The following is an 18,667-nucleotide window of genomic DNA, read 5'->3' on the forward strand; positions in this document are numbered from 1 at the left end:
GAATTGTAATTTCAGTTTACTTCCTGAACTGACTGCCTTCAACCCTGCTATGTATACAGCAGACTGTATGATAGTATATCTTATTTGACAGCATGGCATTTAAGCTAATGTTCATGGCAGTGCAAGTAGTTTTGATTTAATACATTCAATGACTCTCTGCTTCGTTTGGACTTTGTAACAGTCGCCAGCAAAGTACGTCAACAGTACCCAGATTTCCCAGAAATGTTTGCACATGCTTTGTGTCTTTGGTAGTCTTGGTTATTCTGGGGGTTTGTTATCTTGGGTCTCCTCAATGCATTAATTCACACACCCTTCCTCTCCCACACTGTGCCCCCACTATGACAGAATACACACACATCTAACACACACATCGGGGTGGTTTGGACCACAGTGAAGTGATGAGGACCTGGTCATTTGTATCTGTTCATAGCCTGCCCTGAATCCTAGGGATGTCAGGGCACTGTCCATAATAGGGACTTGACCTTTTGACCCTGGGCCTTTCACCACAGTATTCCCTTGGCTTCCCTCGCTGGCTGCCGATGAAGACATTCTTCCTCTATCTACTCACTCTTGGATTTCGGCTTTGTTTTCCTGAAAACACAGAGCGCTCTCCCAGATTGGAATTTTGACAGCTTTCGCAGGGTTTTGCACCATGTTGTGGCTATTTTTGGTGGGAGGAGAAAAGAACATTAGATATGATATATCACTTCATTTAAAATGATAAAGTATGTAAACATTGAATTCTATTACCACCGAAATGGGATAAAACTACATTTACTAAAAAACAGGTGAAATACAACCTTCTACATGTGTGATCAGCATTGTGAACGCCTGTGTTATATAGTTGAGTGATGGACAGTGAGAATCCTGTGCTGCCTGTTGCTTACTGTAGTGCAGGGGAGATGGGAACAGGCTTAGTGTTTACAGGGGCAGGGCTACCACACAAGCCTCAGGTCACAGAGCTTGTAAACCGATCCTCGCAGTCTGAGCACATCCTCTGTACTGGGGTCCCTTTCTTCACACACACACACACACACACACACACACACACACACACACACACACACACACACACACACACACACACACACACACACACACACACACACACACACACACACACACACACACACACACACACACACACACACACACACACACACACACACACACAGAGCAAGAGAGACTCGTCCATACACACACATTCCTCTTCAGTCTCTGTGAGGGGCAGGCTCAGAGTGTGCTGGAAGCCTGGTGCTGTTCTTTAGTGAGCCTCACTCCAGTCGTTTGGTCACAGAGGGAAACCAGAGCAGAGACGGAGGAGGAAGAGCAGAGCAGAGACACAAGAGGAGGTCTGACGACACTATCTGTATGCACTGACACTCAAATTCAACACATGTAGACATACATGCACATGCTGCGTTGATACAGTGTAAACAAGGATCCTCTAAATAAACACACAAGCTGTCGCGGTGCAACACGTGTATGTGGTGAGCCCTGAACGACTGACTTCTGGCTGACTTGTGACCGGACTTATTGCACTCCAGAAACCCATTACACGCGCGTGTGTGTACGTGTGTTTGAGCACACCGGCGATGCCCTCCAGACCTTCTCACAGTAGGAGGTCCAGCATGGGGATGGAAGGCACATGTTCTACATCGACTGGGATCCTTACAGTGCTCTAATTCTACTCCAACCAAAGGGAATACTGGCCCAAGACCGCTAAACGGAAGAAAATCCAGAATCCAACGATACAAGGACTTTACTTTTCAACCTTCCCCCCAGGCTGATATGATGTTGTGGAACAAGTTTTCCGGCCACTTGCTATCCTTGGCAGCCCTGCTGGTGGCAGTAAGCTGTGGCGGGGTGGAGCAGAGAAAAGGGGCAGATGGCAGCGCCAGCAGCACAGGACAGGGTAGCACAGGTGGCATCACGGGTAGCAGTAGTAGTAGTAGTAGTACTAGTAGTGAAAGTAGTAGTGGTAGTAGTAGCAGCAGTAATCGGAGGTACCACAGAGTGCAGCATGGACAGTGCACCTACACCTTTATCCTACCTGAGGGAGATGGCAGCGGAGGGAATTCATGCAGACAAGGGAAAGCCGCGACCCAGTTTAACAGCGCCAATGCGCTGCAGAGAGACGCTCCACCCCTGGAACAGGACTTCGCTTCCCAGAAGATCCAACACCTGGAGCTCGTCATGGAGAACTACACTCAGTGGCTACAGAAGGTATGCGAGAAATGGTCACACTGTCAACAACTTTAGATGAACACAGGTGTTCATTTATGTTTACTTTCAGATTTTATTTTTCTGGTGTTTCGTGACACCTTTAACAGCGATGTGTGTTTGAGAATGACGTTCTCCGGCTTTCAATTTGAGTTCTCCTGAGGTTGTCTTAATTCGTGTCCTTACTGCATTGTCGGGGATACATCCGTGTTCATATTGGCTGGAGCTGTGTTCTACGAGTCTTTTATTAATGTTTTTAAGATCTTGGTAGCGGATCTTGCATTGATGAACGATCATTATGAGAAATGCAAAACTTTGTGAGCAAATCTCATACAGAAGCCCACGGTACTGAACGAGGGTCCTATTAATCTGGTTAAAAGCCTTTGTGCGACTGTCACATACCGACAAATAACCAACATCCATATATAATTGAAATCCACAAAGCTGCTTCATTACGTAACTGTCTATATCAACCATCAATCTATTTGTGTAAGATCAGTACTCAGTACTTCTCCGAAACTCTCCGTGCTCCCTGAGCAAATTCCAAAGACGTCCAGTTACGTTTCGCGCTGCGTCCGTCACAAAGTGGTGGTAGTGTTGTGTTAGTCACCCAGAGTTCTCCAGTGTGCTGTCTCTTTAATGACAGGAAACCAATAAAGACCCCTGTGAGAGTGCGAGGGAAGAATGCCCCCTCTATGTGCTGCTACCCAGGACTTCTCATTAGTCCAGACTGTATCATTAGAATAGAAAAAAACAACAACATAATGGCACAATCAGATATTTTCAAAGTGCATTATATTGATTGATGGGACAGGATTTACTAATAGGAAAGACATTAAACAATTTTTATATTTTATTTTATAAAAGGGGATATTTACTTGTTATTGGGAATGCATCTTCAATTTTCCCTTCTGTATCTTTTGCCGTGCAAAATTGTGTTTCCATTTTTATTTCGAAGCTCTGGATGCTTTTGAAGGGTAACCTTCAAATTGGATTCTCAACAGGCAAGGGCAGTTTCAAGATTTAAATAGAGGTTAAAGCTAATATGATGTTACAACTGGGTAAGGTACTGTATCGCGGGAAACATAAATAATGATTTTGCAACGCAGTGCTCAGTGAATACAACTGGGAAAGCAATCAACAAGCAAATATACTTCTCATTAGGCTTGCCAAGAAGTGTAGGCAAGGAAAATAAGCAGCATACATTTCAAATTGAGTGTTGCCAATTTACCTTCTATTCGGGGTTTAAGAGACAGATGCCTGTGGTGCATATGACTACGTCCAGCCTGGTCTCAGAGCGTTGTGTATTACTCTGAACGTAAATCTGTGAATTTAATTTAGTATGATATGTTATGTTTGGTATAGTTAACTAAGACAGATGGTTACTTAAGGCAAAAATGAAAGGAGGGTGGTTGGTAGGGGTGGATGGGTATGTGTATAAAACAATTATCCAGCAACCCAAAGGTTGAGAGTTCGAATCTCATTACAGACAACTTCAGTATTTTAGGTCATTCGCAACTTTTCAACTACTTACTATTTTTTTTAGCTACTTTGCAACTACTTAGCATGTTAGCTAACCCTTCACCTAAACTTAACCCTAACCTTAACCATAACCCTAACCCTACCCTACCTAACGCTACCTAGAATGTGTAACACATCATAAGATTAGCAAATTCCAACATATTGTAGGCAATGGGTGGCTACTTTGAAGATTCTAAAATTTATTTTGATTTGTTGAACACTTTTTTGGTTACTACATGATCCCATATGTGTTATTTCATAGTTTATGTCTTCACTATTATTCTACAATGTAGAAAATAGTCAACATAAAGAAAAACCCTTGAATGAGTAGGTATGTCCAAACTTTTGACTGGTACTATGTAATACAAATTGTAAATCGTAACATATCATACATAATGGTGGATGGACATCCACAAATGAATACATACCATACAAAACTTACCAACTTGGATTTACATACAGAATAATACGAAATTCTCTGAGACCAGGTTGCGCCATCACGTCCTTTTCCTCCAACAAATGAAAACCTGTTATGTATTAGATATTTCAAATAATGAATGAGTCTTTTCATGGTGAGGTGTCATGTTCTTTTGCCTATGTCTGAATAATGATTTGTTTGTAAAGCCAGTTAGGTGTTTAAGATCACAAATACGGTTTCACTGTGACGTTAATGAATTGTGAGGTCATCACTGATACCACTTGGCAACTGAATTGCTTTTCTTAGCTTTGAGACTTGAACCCTGTCTCTGAAAAGACAGATTGTCTCTCTGAAATGAATACATGAATCAAATAAACAAACTCTAAATTCGGAAAAGCAGCTCTGCTGTACTTTTCACAATATTGTGACTTTCCAATGAGATTAGTAAGGTCAATCTATGATGAATTGCTTAAACACATAATAGTTTATTTTTGTCTGTAAAATGTTGGCACAAAAGTGAACAAATCATTTCACATAATGCACAGTGAATTGGAGATTACACTGGAATTGTGGGATTAATTTAACAAAACGTCATCAATACCCGTTAGCATGCTGTGCCCTCTGCTTATTAGTAGTTAGTGTACCCTCTTAAAAGCTATTTGGGAAAGCTTCTCAACAGTTTTACTGTGTTTCATCTAGCTCTGAAAGGTTATCTTTTCACTCCTCAGGTTGTGAGAAATAGTCGTTCTTTATAAATGACACAATCTTACATTCCAATGAACTGTTGGTTGAGTTTGTAGTTAGGAAAGTAGCAGATATGTTATTCCTTCTTACTGTATGCTGTATTTTTGTATTTGTATTATTTAACCTTTATTTAACTGGGCAAGTCAGTTGAGAACAAATTATTATTTACAATTTCAATCTAGTAAAGCACAAAGTCACGGGTATGTACATATCAATTCCCAAAGAAATGTTTGGCTTTTGCTCAGAAACAGCACGTATCACTATGTATCAATGGTTAAAAACTGCTTTTAAACTTGGAATAAGCTGCGGGTTGTAAATGATTATTGACCTACAGTATATAAATGAAGAAAAACTATTGGCATGCAAAATATTGTTCAGTGGAGAAAAATCACATCACACATTTAGTACCACGTCTATACATTGTAAGAGAAGTATGTTGATTCAAAATACAATTGTAAGGCCACCAGCTGTAATAGGATTGTGAGTTTTCTCAACATTTGGGCATATAACTGAAAGAACATACAGTGCCGTTGGAAAGTATTCAGACCCCTTGACCTTTTCCACATTTTTTTACATTACAGCCTTATTTTAAAATGGATTACAGAGTTTTCCCCCTTATCAATCTACACACAATACCCCATAATGACAAAGCAAAAACAGGTTTTCAGAAATGTTTGCTAATTTACAAAAAAAATGTTTTTAAATATTACATTTATATAAATATTCAGACCCTTTACTCAGTAATTTGTTGAAGCACCTTTGGGTTTGATGCTACAAGCTGGCACACCTGTATTTGGGGAGTTTCTCCCATTCTTCTCCGCAGATCCTCTCTGTTTTCAAGTCTCTCCAGAGATGTTCAATTAGGTTCAAGTCTGGGCTCTGGCTGGGCCACTCAAGGACATTCAGAGACTTATCCTGAAGCCACTCCAGCATTGTCTTGGCTGTGTGCTTAGGGTCGTTGTCCTGTTGAAAGGTGAACTTTTGCCCCAGTCTGAGGTCCTGAGCACTCTAGAGCAGCATCAAGGATCTCTCTGTACTTTGCTCCGTTCATCTTTCCCTCGATCCTGACTAGTCTCCCAGTCCCTGTCACTGAAAAACATCCCCACAGCATGATGCTGCCAGAGCCATGCTTCACCGTAGGGATGGTGCCAGGTTTCCTCCAGACGTGACGCTTGGCATTCAGGCCAAAGAGTTCAATCTTGGATTCATCAGACCAGAATATCTTGTTTCTCATGGTCTGAGAGTCCTTTAGGTGCCTTTTGGCAAACTCCAAGCAGGCTGTCATGTGCCTTTTACTGAGGAGTGGCTTCCATATGGACACTCTACGATAAAGGCCTGATTGCTGCAGAGATGGTTGTCCTTCTGGAAGGTTCTCCTATCTCCACAGAGGAACTGTAGAGCTTTGTCGGAGTGACCATTGGGTGCTTGGTCACCTCCCTGACCAAAGACCTTCTCCTCCGACTTCTTAGTTTGGCCGGGCAGCCAGCTCTAGGAAGAGTCTTGGTGGTTCCAAACTTCTTCCATTTAAGAATGATGGAGGCCACTGTGTTCTTGGGGACCTTCAATGCTGCAGAAAATATTTGGTACCCTTCCCCAGATCTGTGCCTTGACACAATCCTGTCTCAGAGCTCTATGGACAATTCCTTTGACCTCATGGCTTGGCTTTTGCTCTGACATACACTATCAAATGTGGGACCTTATATAGACAGGTGTGTGCCTTTCCAAATCATGTCCAATCAATTTAATTTACCACAGGTGGACTCCAATCAAGTTGTTTAAACATCTCAAGGATGGTCAATGGAAACAGGGCACACCTGAGCTCAATTTCGAGTCTCAAAGCAAATGGTCTGAACACTTACTGTGTGTAAATAAGGTATTTCTGCTTTTTATTGTTAATATTTTTTCAAAAATGTCTAAAAACCAGTTTTCGCTTTTTCATTATTAGATATTGTATGTAGATTGCTGAGGCTTTTTATTGATTTAATCAATTTTAGAAGAAGACTGTAACGTTACAAAATGAGGAAAAAGTCATGGGATCGGAATACTTTCCAAAGGCACTGTATATTCTCATGTTGAATTGAATGTTCACTCAATTTGAGATGAGTTTGTTGAGTAATACATGAGCTCAAATTCGTGTCCTTTTGAAGTCCGCTCAACTCACAGAATAATGCTGATTAAGCAATTGGTTAAATTGGCTTCTTCTTTCTTCAGGCCATTCTGTGTAGAGGAGTTTGAGTTTAAATCCGACTGAAATTGAATCTCACTGGTCTTTATCTTTGTTCAGTGGACCTCAACACACTATACAGCATACTATAGAAACAGTACTGAATTCTAGACTAATGAGACCGCTGGCATAACTTTTCCACAAATGTAAAAATGTGAGTGTTGCGAAAGCATCTGCCATCACCACTAATACCACCATGTTTCTTCCCTGACACATTTGCGTTCTCTGCAGACCTCTGACATTTTTCATCTGAAGCGAGAAAATGAAGGGGGAAGAAGGGGAAAAAAACATGCATCCAGCATGTCTTTATTATTCGGAAAGAACAACATTCAATAATCTTGTCAACGATAAAGTTGATAGACAGGAGAAGTTACAGTAACCAGTTGACGCCAACACAAGAAGAATTAGAAGAGACGCTTCACGAGGCAGCCCTGAAGCACACAGCGATAATTCCGCCTAATTATGGACGTGCAGGAACATCCGGATGCAGTTAACATTTTTCATTGGACAGAAGATTAAGTGTCCTAGCCAGTCTATCTATCTTAATCACGTAAGCCTTGGCTGCTTGTCGAGAGGAGAGCTGTCCCTAATGCTACACCAGCCACTCTGGTGAAAGAATCAACAAAGGATACCACACACACTCCCATGCATGGGCGCTTAACTGTTGGGGGTAGATGCAGCAAGCAGCTGTTTGAGAAGCATTAGGCTGTCCCGATCATTCCCACTGGGAAATTCTGCTTGGCCCAGGGAAGAGCAGGCACTGATAACATTCCTGCCCAGTCAAAAGTTGGCTTCTGTTTGTCTGAATATTACTTCTCCAGCAGAGCTGTAAAGAAGTGGGAATTGGATCAGATTGTCTGTGATCTTTTGGGTATTTGTCGCTGGAAACGAGCCACTTAATAATGCATCCCCACTCCAGGCCATTGCTGCAGGGCTTGGGGATGTGTGCATGGTCAGTTGTAGAGGAAATATCATTAGGTTTGACATTAGAAAAAAATAATTAATTAAATCATAGTTAAAATGACTTGGGGTGAGATGTTTTGTATCACTCACCTGATCACTTCCAGATGCATTCAACGTTTGAAAGGTATAAATCACCTACAGGAGAGATACACTCCAGATCCCCTTTCTACGTCCTCAATATTTAAAGGACAACTCAAGCCATTGGAACTTGGACCAAGGTCCATTTTGAGGAGCCAAAAAAAACCTTCTGCTTCTAGCGAGTGAAAGTGATAGATGGTCACACTTTGACTTTAGTGCAGACAGTAGAAAGGGTTTTCAAACCAACGTTTCTTCAGAGGGAGTCATTGCCAGAATAAGCTGTTGAAGTAAAAAGAGAGACAAAAATCAGTGTGTCCACAGTGCTATCCCTGTGAAATTCCCATTGCTGTGCCTTTAAACTGAACATGGCCATGCTGGTTTGTGTAAACACAGGGGTTAATAGATGTACAACGTGGTTAATACAGCGAAAGGCTGAATATTTCTATTCATAATGCTACTAGAAGGCCACACAGCATGCCTAAAGAGCCAAGGAAAGACCACGCTATTTTAGGGGTGACTTCCTCTGTATCAAAGTACATTTTTGCTGATAATGCGGGCCAAAACTAACAATCGGATGATGCATAGATTTAGTGGACATGCAACAGACTGAGAAGCGCTTCCTTCCTGTCCAGCACAAAACTTGTAAGACCACAAAAATAGCAGAACGCGTTGTTCTATTCTGCTACTGCTTCCATAAATGAATCTTTGCCTCCCTTGTACTAGCAGAGAAGGTGAAAAGAGAACAGAGCTTTCTTCTCAACATGTCAAGGGAATAAGGAAGTCCATTATGGCGATGCCACAGTATTTCCACATGGATGTGGACACTGAGGCCAACATGGTTAATGTTCTTGGTTTTCAGGAAAGGGGCATTTAGTATGTTTGTCACAGTCAATATGGCAGCGCACTTAGTTTCAAACTCTTTTTCCAGGAATCATATTTCGTTTGTGGTCGTCAGCCTCGAACCTGTTAGAACGTTTGATATTGGGCAGAAAAGTCTTTAACTTTATACTACAGTTATGCAACCGAAATTAATGGTGGAGTTAATTTCTCTGTAATGTTACCCACGGTCTGGAGAGGCTCTCTGAGAGGCATCATGGGTACATGTGGTTAACCTTCCTGCATTCATTTTAATGAATCACTCTCTGGTGGGCACTTTGTGCAGGATTTATCTAGCTTTAATTGCTATATTATTTTTGTATTTGGTAAGGTGTGTCAGGCTTTTGTTATATAAGCCTCAAGACATGTCACTTAGTGCTCTGCACTCACTAGTTTATGTGTTGAATGAATTGAGAATATACTGCATTATGTTTGGGTTTCCTTCCTTCTGAGTATATTCCATTCTTAATAATGGAATCATTTTTTCTTCCTGGGAGTACCACAGGTATTATAAATTAAGGGCTAGGCGTCCAGTCAGCGGGACACCTGTCGACAACTTCCGGAGAAATTAGAGGGCGCGCAATTCAAATAAATAATCATAAAATGATGCATATTAAACATCTAGGTGCATATGTGTCTTATATCGGTTAAAAGCTTAAATGATTGTTAATCTAACTACATTGTCTGATTTACAATAGGCTTTACAGCGAAAGCATGCCATGCGATTGTTTGTGGACGGTGCCCCTCTTCAAAATGATATTCAACCAGAACAGGCTTCGCAAAATCACAAATAGCGATTAAATATTCACTTACTTTTTGAAAATCTTCCTCTGATTTGTAATCCAAAGGGTCCCAGCTACAACTTGCATGGTCGTTTTGTTAGATAAAATCCTTCTTTATATCCCAAAAAGTCAGTTTAGTTGGAGAAAGGAATCCAAAAAGCTACCGCTAAACTTTGTTAAAACAAGTCAAAATATGTTTGTATTTCATTCTTTAATCCTAATTAAACTATAATACTTCATATGGAAAGAAGTGTGTTCAATAGAAAAGCAAAATAAACAAGTGCGCGTCCCCTTCGTCGCACGCGCACAGACTGATTTCCAACTCTGACTCCCAGTACCAAAACTCAAAATTCTTCCTCGTTTGGGACGAAACAAGCCTGAAACCTTGAACGAAGACTGATGACATCTTGTGGAAGCCATAGGAATTGTAATCTGGGAGCTGGAATTACATATGACCCATAGCTTTCCATTGGAAGAGCATGGGCTCTCTCCAAAAAAGTTGTGGTTGGTTTGTCTTTGGATTTTCTCCTACCATTTCAATTGTGTTATAGTCTCATACATTATTGTAGAATTTCTGCAAACTTCAAAGTGTTTTCTATCCAATGGCACCAATTATATGCACATCCTGGCTTCTGGGCCTGAGTAACAGGCAGTTTAAAGTGGAGGAAGTGGAGAAAAATAGACCCTAGCTTGAAGAAGTTTTAAAGTGAGTATGCTGCAGCATGTCACTCAGGTGATATGGATCATTTTACCATATAGGCCTATACTGTATATCAGGTAACTAATAGTTTGAAACAGTTCGTGGCATTTGACCTGGTTTTGAATAAGGGTAAAGTATCACATACCCGTGAAAGGAATTAATATAAATAACATGGTTTTGGGCAAGCAAGTGGAAGTCGTTGTGCTTGTGTTTAGAAGTAATACTGTAGCTTGCGAGCATTGTCGAACATAGTCCATAGTCCAATGCCCTGGCAAATGCCTTTCTATGGCACGGGTGAGTGATTTTGACCCAAATAAAAGATAGTTCCCATTTTTATATTGTGGAATTGGAATACTATACAATACTATAAATGTGATTGTTCGGTCAGTGGTCAAATAAATTCTGCTATCACAGTTTACTACAACATATCAATACTGAATTTGGAATCCAGCAGTGATAAGAATGGCGTATCACTGGTTTCCATTATTTATATATGTCACAGGCTATAACTCATGTCATCATTTTTCTACCTTGTTAAGTTTCTGTCATCTTTCTCAGAACTTATCCACCGGGTAGCCCGTTCTGGTTCATTTCAGTCCTGTAGAATTCCACCAGGCAATACAAGAGTCTGCCATCATATAAATGTACACAGCTTTTGTTCTTCGAGGGACAGCTATCACAGAAAAAAAACATGCAGGTCTATGCTTTCTATTTCTGTTTTCTGGCATGCGGCAGAAACGAAAGAGACCGTCGAGCCGTCGTTTCTTTGTATCTCTTTTTGGGTTCAGCCAATCTTTAAGTTCACTGTAGAGTTTCATCGTCTACAAAATCCATCGGAATTCTCTTCCATCTGACAATTATTCATCTGAGAGATAAGGCTGACTCCGAGGAGTCGGGATAAATTCCTGAAGCATCCCCATACACTGCCATTGAGCTCTAATCTCCTTAGAGGTTGTGTCCTACAGATGTTCCATTGTGAGTGGCTGCCTTTGTCTGTCAGCACTGAGGCTGCTTGCCAAAGTCCCAAAGGACACCATTTCACCTTATCTGAGAGTTCAGCTTCTTCAACGTTTCCATGATTACAAATCTAAACATCACAATTGGGGATGAAAGAGAGCAATGGAATAGTTTCAGTTGAAGCGGAGAGGCTTTGAATACATGAACAGAACAGCAGATAAATATCAAGTCATAAAAGCACCCGCCGTGTGGGAAACCGAACGAAGACAAGCAAGTGAAGGTGGGGAGAGAGGGAAAGAGTGTGGGAGATATTGGGCAACAGATAAACATTTTCACTCCCTCACAGCCAGAGTTGGATCTGTAAATGATGAATAGCCGAGTTTTCCTTCTCTTACTCTGTTCTTGTGCCGTTGTTGTCATATAGTACATCAGACTTCCATGAGAACTATTTGCAATGACCCCACTAATTTATTTATTCCATGTCTTTGGTGCGGATAGGGCTTAGGGAAAAGTTGCTTGATGAAGAATTGTTTGTGGTCCATATCTTATGATATATTAACATGCGGTTTTTTAACTGCACAATAAGGTAGGCCACTCAACAACTCTTTCCAGTGCGGTGGGTGGTTTTGTCTTATGTGTGGGACGTGTTTGGGTCCTGCTTTATCAGTTTAGAGCTGTGATCGGCGTGACACCTCATCCACACCCCTCACACACACACAAACACACATTATATTGACAGCTCTGGAGAACATCTTAACCTTGTAGAGCACTGTGTTTGCCTTGTCTGGGACCCAAGCCAGGCTTCTCACATTCCACACAATACCAGGGCTGTGGCTGGCAGAGTCAACTGGAGATAGTGTGCTTGCCCCATTCCCCCTTTTCTCCCCTTATCACATCATATTAGACCTCTGCTTAAAATAGGAGTCAAAGGTCAATCTGCATTACACCCCAACTTTTTTAAAGAGAAGAACTGTACTCAATTTAGTCTCAATCACCCTTATGATAGAGCCCTAGCAGGCTTTGTTGGGTCAGGATAAGACTGACCTCTTGTACTATAAAACTGTAAGTGTTTCAGGGATAAACGGATAGTTTCAACAAGAGGTGTAACAGTAGTTGAGGGTAGAAATTCAGAAACTACCAGACTGATGCAGACCACCACCAGAGAGTCACTCAACGAGACAGCCCCAGAACACACATCTGCAGCTGGAAAACGAATGGAGCTCTAAGCCTGTTAAGTCATAAATGGGTGCAGATGTTTGTATGAGTGGACATATCTGCCAGGGGGAGCTGCAGGCTGGGGTTGTGGGGGTTAATCCTCAGCAGGTCTGGAGGGGCTGTGCATGGATAGACTGGAGGAGCATGGGATGGGATTCAGTCTGACTAATGGTGGTCTATACTGTAAAAGGTCAGGTGGGATCTGCCTCTGTTACTCCTCAGAGCTCATTCACCGAGCTTGAAACATTACAGATTAAGTTCTCAAACTTCTTAACATATAGTAGTGTATGTCATCGTGTCAATCTGCCTGATCATTTAGTTTTGTTTAACTTTATTTGATCATTTCTTTTCTTTTTTTTTTTTACTATTCAGGACATTTCAATAATGTTATATTGCAGGGGACTACTGCGAGTCACGTGTTCTCAATTTAAGGGGAATCTAAAGCATTCAAAATTAGGACTCTCAAATATTACATAATAATGTTGGAGTATTATATTCTATAGCATACAATAATATGGTAACCGTAGTCTAGCGCAGGGGTCTCTAACCTTTTCTAGCATGAGAGCTACTTCTGTAAAAAATAACAAATAAAATACTGAGCTACTCATTTTTTCTAGCTTTCAAATAGGCACATTATTTTCTTCTCCTCTCCCCTGCAACTCCTCCCCGGGTCCTTATTGTACAAGAGGTAGTGCACTATGTTTTCTGTCAATATACCTGGTCAAATAATGGTTAATAAATAACTCTAGCCATTAGCATCCATTTTCCCTTCGTTACACTGGTATTGGCTGAGGTCAGGGGCCCTATAAAATCAGAGATTTTTTTTCTCCCAAATTATGTTTGATATTTTCCCAAATTATACTTTCTCAGTTTTATTTTCACAGTCAAAATTACAATTGTTCATACAGAAACAACGAAATTGGATGTTCTGAGTCCATGCCTAAGCTTAAATCACATCAGGAGATCCGTTTTTATTTAAGTCTGGAAGAAAACTAACACATTTAGATTTTTGAGTGTAATCCCCCTTTAATTGCACATCTGGCCCTTTAATTGTGCATCTCGTGAGTGAGGAATGTGCTTTCTAATGTGCAGGTCTAACGACGGTTCTGTACTGCTGCTGCTCATTTCAAGGTTTGCAAAATAACAAATTATATACTTCTGCCAGGTAAGCCTACTTCGCCGGTAACATTCCATTGATAAGGTTTTGGGGAAAGTATTTCTGTCAACCAACCCACAAGACAGTTGTGCCTACATGGATTGATAGACAAACGCGTGCACCACAGACAGACATGGGCACTTTTGCTGTAAATTAATGAACAAATATTGTGTTAGCGTTGGCTAACCAGGGGTGGGATAATGTCAAAGCTGCGTTAATTAGATAGAAGCTGGGTGCTTGCGGTGTATAATACTTGCGAGATTTATTTATGACAGTTTGCAGAGGAACACGTGAAAATTGCATGTACTTTCAGAATTGTTTGGCGAGCTAGGCTACTCAAGAGTTGGGCTGAAAGATACTGATATCTCGCAATTGACCTGTTGGAGACCACTGGTCTAGCGGAAAGGATCCATACCCATCCCTTATCCTTCAGCTCAGCCTGGGGATAATGCACCTACCCTACTTGTCTTTGGGGTGCGCTGGTTTCGATCATCTAATCTCTCCCCGGTTGTCACCATGTGTATACACACTTCTTCTGCACTTCAGTCTCAGAAAGCAAAAATAAACAGAGATCCAGCCAGATGAAAGGCCTGGGATATGGCGACATTGTGCTGCGTATCCTCTGTGTGTCTGCCGCTCTGCTCTGGGCCCTCAGAGGAGACAGAGCTGTAAGAGGCTGGAGAGGACCACGCTGGGTTATGATGATGTTACAGTGTTCAAACAGAGCTCTACTGTGCAGGTCTGGTCTGGTCTGGTCTGCCTGGGGATCTTCCATATGATATGACTATGAGCTTCCACAGCTCCAAGGGCGGGGTTTTGCTTGAAGGGAACTGCATTCTCTCCATGTTGACATGTAGATTGTAGGTTAGCCAAAGGAAAGTGGGATGAATTAGTCAGTGTTATTACTTTACAAGACTTGACCTCTGAGTTTGTTGGTTAGGATGTGAAACTAGCTATAACATTGCAGAAACATTGGGATATCTTCTTTAAGATTTGTGACTTAAAAAAATTCTATGAAAGAGACACACTGCCCCAGCAGTCGTTAGCATCCATTTTCCCTTCGTTCCACTGCTATGAGCTGAGGTCAGACCAAAGCAGCTCCATCTGGTGAGGGCTACTGTACCTCTTCCTGACGCTTTGTTTTCATTCCACTGTTGTTCAGCATGCACCGTAACTGAGGAAAAAATGGGCTGTTCCGAGCCACTGCCTCTGTGGCCTCGATGCCATTGACCCCCTGTGCCCCCCCCTTCCGCCCCGTACTACCCCGGGGCACGATGACTACCGCTGTCAGCACAGATGCTGGAAATCAAAGCCCCCTGTCCAGAGTCCAGACCCACACAGCCACAGATGATACATGGTCCAGTCTCACCCCACACTGTGAAATGAGTCAAAGAAGTGCCTCATAATTTAGACCTGATGTAACAGTGTGGCTCGTTGTGTGATGTACACATAGAAAATAAAGGGGGGCGTGGGTTTGACTTGGGAGCTTATATAGTTTTAGTTTTTGTGAGGGTAACCCTGGTTGACTAGAGAATTTATAAACTTTTGCCTCTTTAGAGGGATGATAGCGGGGGAAGATAAACATGGACGTGACGCTGAATGTAACAATCGCTGTCATTAAATGGCCATTTATTTGATTAGAGGAGGCAGCAGTTCTGATAGATGTTTAGCTGCCTCTGGCAGTGAGGGAATATAGTAGTTATTATTATGTTTTGAGAAACCCCTACCATATTCTCAAACTTTGAGATTGCAGACATACCAAATGTATTATTTCTTTCTGGCTATCTTGAGGCAAACCAATTCCACCTATGTCTGAAATGTGCTGGAAGAGAGAGAGATACTCCCGAATGTTTGGATTTAATCACCCACCTCCCTTGGGTTGGTATTCCTTTGTGTTTTAGGGCTATGAAGATTGAAACGGCAATGCTGAAAGGATTACTCAGCCATTATCGGCCACATTCCTACTTGGATTGAAACCCCGTGGAAACTTTCCCATGTTTGACAGAATCACTAGCTCAAATCCTCGGAAAACTGCCCTGGTACTGGGGGTCCTACTCCTCCGAGCAGAGTTAAATTTGTTTGGTTGTTTGGTTCTCTTTCCGCATTCCCATGTCTTGGATGAATGCGTGTTTCCTCTCCCAAACGTCCAGATACACATAATTAATTGGGGTAATTTGAGGGCCTGCTTTGACATAAGAGAGCTCCTTGTAACTCGAGGATTTGTGTAAATATACATCCCTACACAATCACGGCTGCAAAATATTTATTTTCACTCTCGATGAATTCACATGAATGATGCTAAGTAACCTGAGCTCAACAGAAGGAAGCGAAACAGTGAAATATGGTTATTACAATGATAGCCTATAATTCAATTATATGTTGATTAATATACATAGTGAAAATGATAGGATGTATTAATAGACTATTACTGTTCTTAATCTAGTTTTCGGACCGGGTAAAAACACCAATTGTTTCCCATTTTTGAGATTCATCAGTGTGTTGCCACTGGAATATGGTCATATAAGATAGCCAAATAATCCTTGTCTAGACCAACTCTACAAATTCATTTTCAGAGTCTTGATTGTAATAACAAACAAACCTTCCACATCACAGTACCCAAATCAAAAAGAGAAAAGTCAACATTTCTGTTGGACAAGATCCCTCCGGCGGTTCGGAGAGGAGAGCTAAAATTCAAAGCAAACACTTTCTCCGTCCCTCTTTTCATGTTTTGAGTAAGTTCATGTTTATAAGGCAGGATATCAAAAATTAATTGCTTCTTGGTTATATTAACTTCTTCTTGTGAAATTGGCTCTTATTTTTTGAAGTTTTACCCATCTGTCATTGCCTGGGAAGTGATAGTAGCTTGTTGCCGAGGATGTGTTTCGTTTAATACATGATGCTGACTGTTGAAGACCTTGAATTGATGTCTGAGATTTCTATAAATAGATTGGGATAAATTATTCCAATCACATAAGAATGAAGGTAAGGCCATATTTCCCAAAAGGAACAGAACAATTTTGTCCGTCACATGTTCAGATTTAGTTTGACTTTTCTCAGGCTTTTTTCCATTTATAAATGTTTCACCTTTGTCTCGGCTTTATAAACCTCTGAATCTTTAATCTGATTCAAGTTGCGCTAAATGTTACTGTCCATGTACATGATCTATATTTTGCGTTACTAAAACTTACTAAAACATAAATAAATAGCTTTGACTTAATAGTTTGTATAAAGTATTTCACAATCTGCCCTAAAATCTGCCCTAAAATCCTTCAGTCCAAAGAGAAAGAAAGTCTTGTCTGATTGATATTTTGATTTTAATAAACAGTGCTACAGTGTCTGTACTTTTCTCATGATCGTTTGTTTACATAATTGTACTAGCGGATTTGATGTAGGATCTCTCTAGGTATTCCAAGATGCACTGGCTCCCCTGTGCTTGTCCTTCACAGAAATCATGTACAATGATTCAGGTTCGAGTTGTTACATAACAGTAATAAGTGGTAACCTACAAGCACGCCTCATTCCACCATGGCAGGCCACCTTTCCATTCCCAGGTTCAAGCTCCGGAGCTTTGGCAACAGGGCCTTCTCCAGGGTTGCTCCTAGGCTCTGGAACTCCCCCCAGCCATCTGAGACATTACTCACCATCTTTCAGTCACTCCTAAAGCCCCAACTCTCCCCAATTGTAAAAGTGATTCGGTCTTATGTAGCAAAATTTGTTTGTTTTACATTGTATAAAAGTAGAGGCTCAGAGCTAGAAAAAGGTATATTATACATTGCAGTTGAGGAACAATGGCAAAGTAATTCTGCTTTGACAGATGTTAAACTTGTAACCCCACTTTTGAGAAAATGGGCCTTGAATGTTCTGTTACATTTACTGGAGAGCTCTTCTTTATTATTGCAGGAAAATAAACTCACAACAAGATCGTTCTTTACAAGTTAACGGCAAGCTAATTACAAAAAATAGCTTAACGAAATAAAACCAGGGCATTCTACCAGAGAATTTTAGCACTTGAACACTGTCTCATTGGCCTAACTTTATATTCTAATTTGACTTTGGTCATGTTGTTCTTCACATTACCGTCTCTGGTAAACACACACTACCAAATAAAATCAAAGTTAATTTGTCACATGCCCAGGATACAGAATGTGTAAACGGTACAGTGAAAAGGTATCTTGCATAGTGGAATCTTTTGTTTAGACATGTAGCTAGCTAACTAAACAATGATCCATAATCCCAACTCATAATGTTACTACCCTGCATGAATCTGCAGATAGCTAAAAAACTAGGTTCAATGTTAGCTCGCTAGCTAACATTAGGCTATAACTAGCAATGCAAATGGCTCTGAGAAACTAATAATAATACGACACAGATCATAAATGTAACGTTAGCTATCGAGCCAGCTAACATTAGCTGCTAGCTAGCTAACAGAATGCTTTAACTGGCAATGAAAATGACTTTGACAAAATTAGAAACTTAGAATATCTGAAAATGTAGCTAGCCAGACTCTTACATGGATGAATGCTTCTCCCTTTCTGTCACAGATGCCATAGTGGATTGGCCTTAGTTTGAAGAGGTAACACGGAGACGGGTGTTTTATACAACAGCCGTCTGTGTGTTCTTTTTTCGACTCCCTCCGCATATTTGCAATCAAACACCAGCATTTTTTTCCATCTCCTTAGCTATCATACTCTGCTTCCACCGGGCATTCCACTGATTTCAAAACTCTGTCCTCCAGAAGGTGGAGAGCAACACAGTTATTCGCAATATCTTTCAAAAAAGCTGAGTTAGAAAGGACCTGCACATACTGAGT

The 18,667-nt window shown here is 41.0% G+C and overlaps 1 protein-coding gene across 2 annotated transcripts in view; it reads left to right on the forward strand.

Annotated features, from left to right (window-relative positions):
• Positions 1 to 1,278: 1,278 nt before the first annotated feature.
• Positions 1,279 to 18,667, forward strand: part of LOC135550064 (angiopoietin-1-like) — a 63,298-nt gene continuing 45,909 nt past the window's right edge. For both annotated transcript variants that reach the window (XM_064980526.1, XM_064980527.1), the window contains exon 1: positions 1,279 to 2,226. In XM_064980526.1, coding sequence (XP_064836598.1) covers positions 1,792 to 2,226 — 435 coding nt within the window. In that variant the 5' untranslated portion in view covers positions 1,279 to 1,791. The remainder of the gene's footprint in view (positions 2,227 to 18,667) is intronic.

Source organism: Oncorhynchus masou, chromosome 12 (assembly GCF_036934945.1).
Source record: "Oncorhynchus masou masou isolate Uvic2021 chromosome 12, UVic_Omas_1.1, whole genome shotgun sequence".
NCBI classification, from domain to species: domain Eukaryota; kingdom Metazoa; phylum Chordata; class Actinopteri; order Salmoniformes; family Salmonidae; genus Oncorhynchus; species Oncorhynchus masou.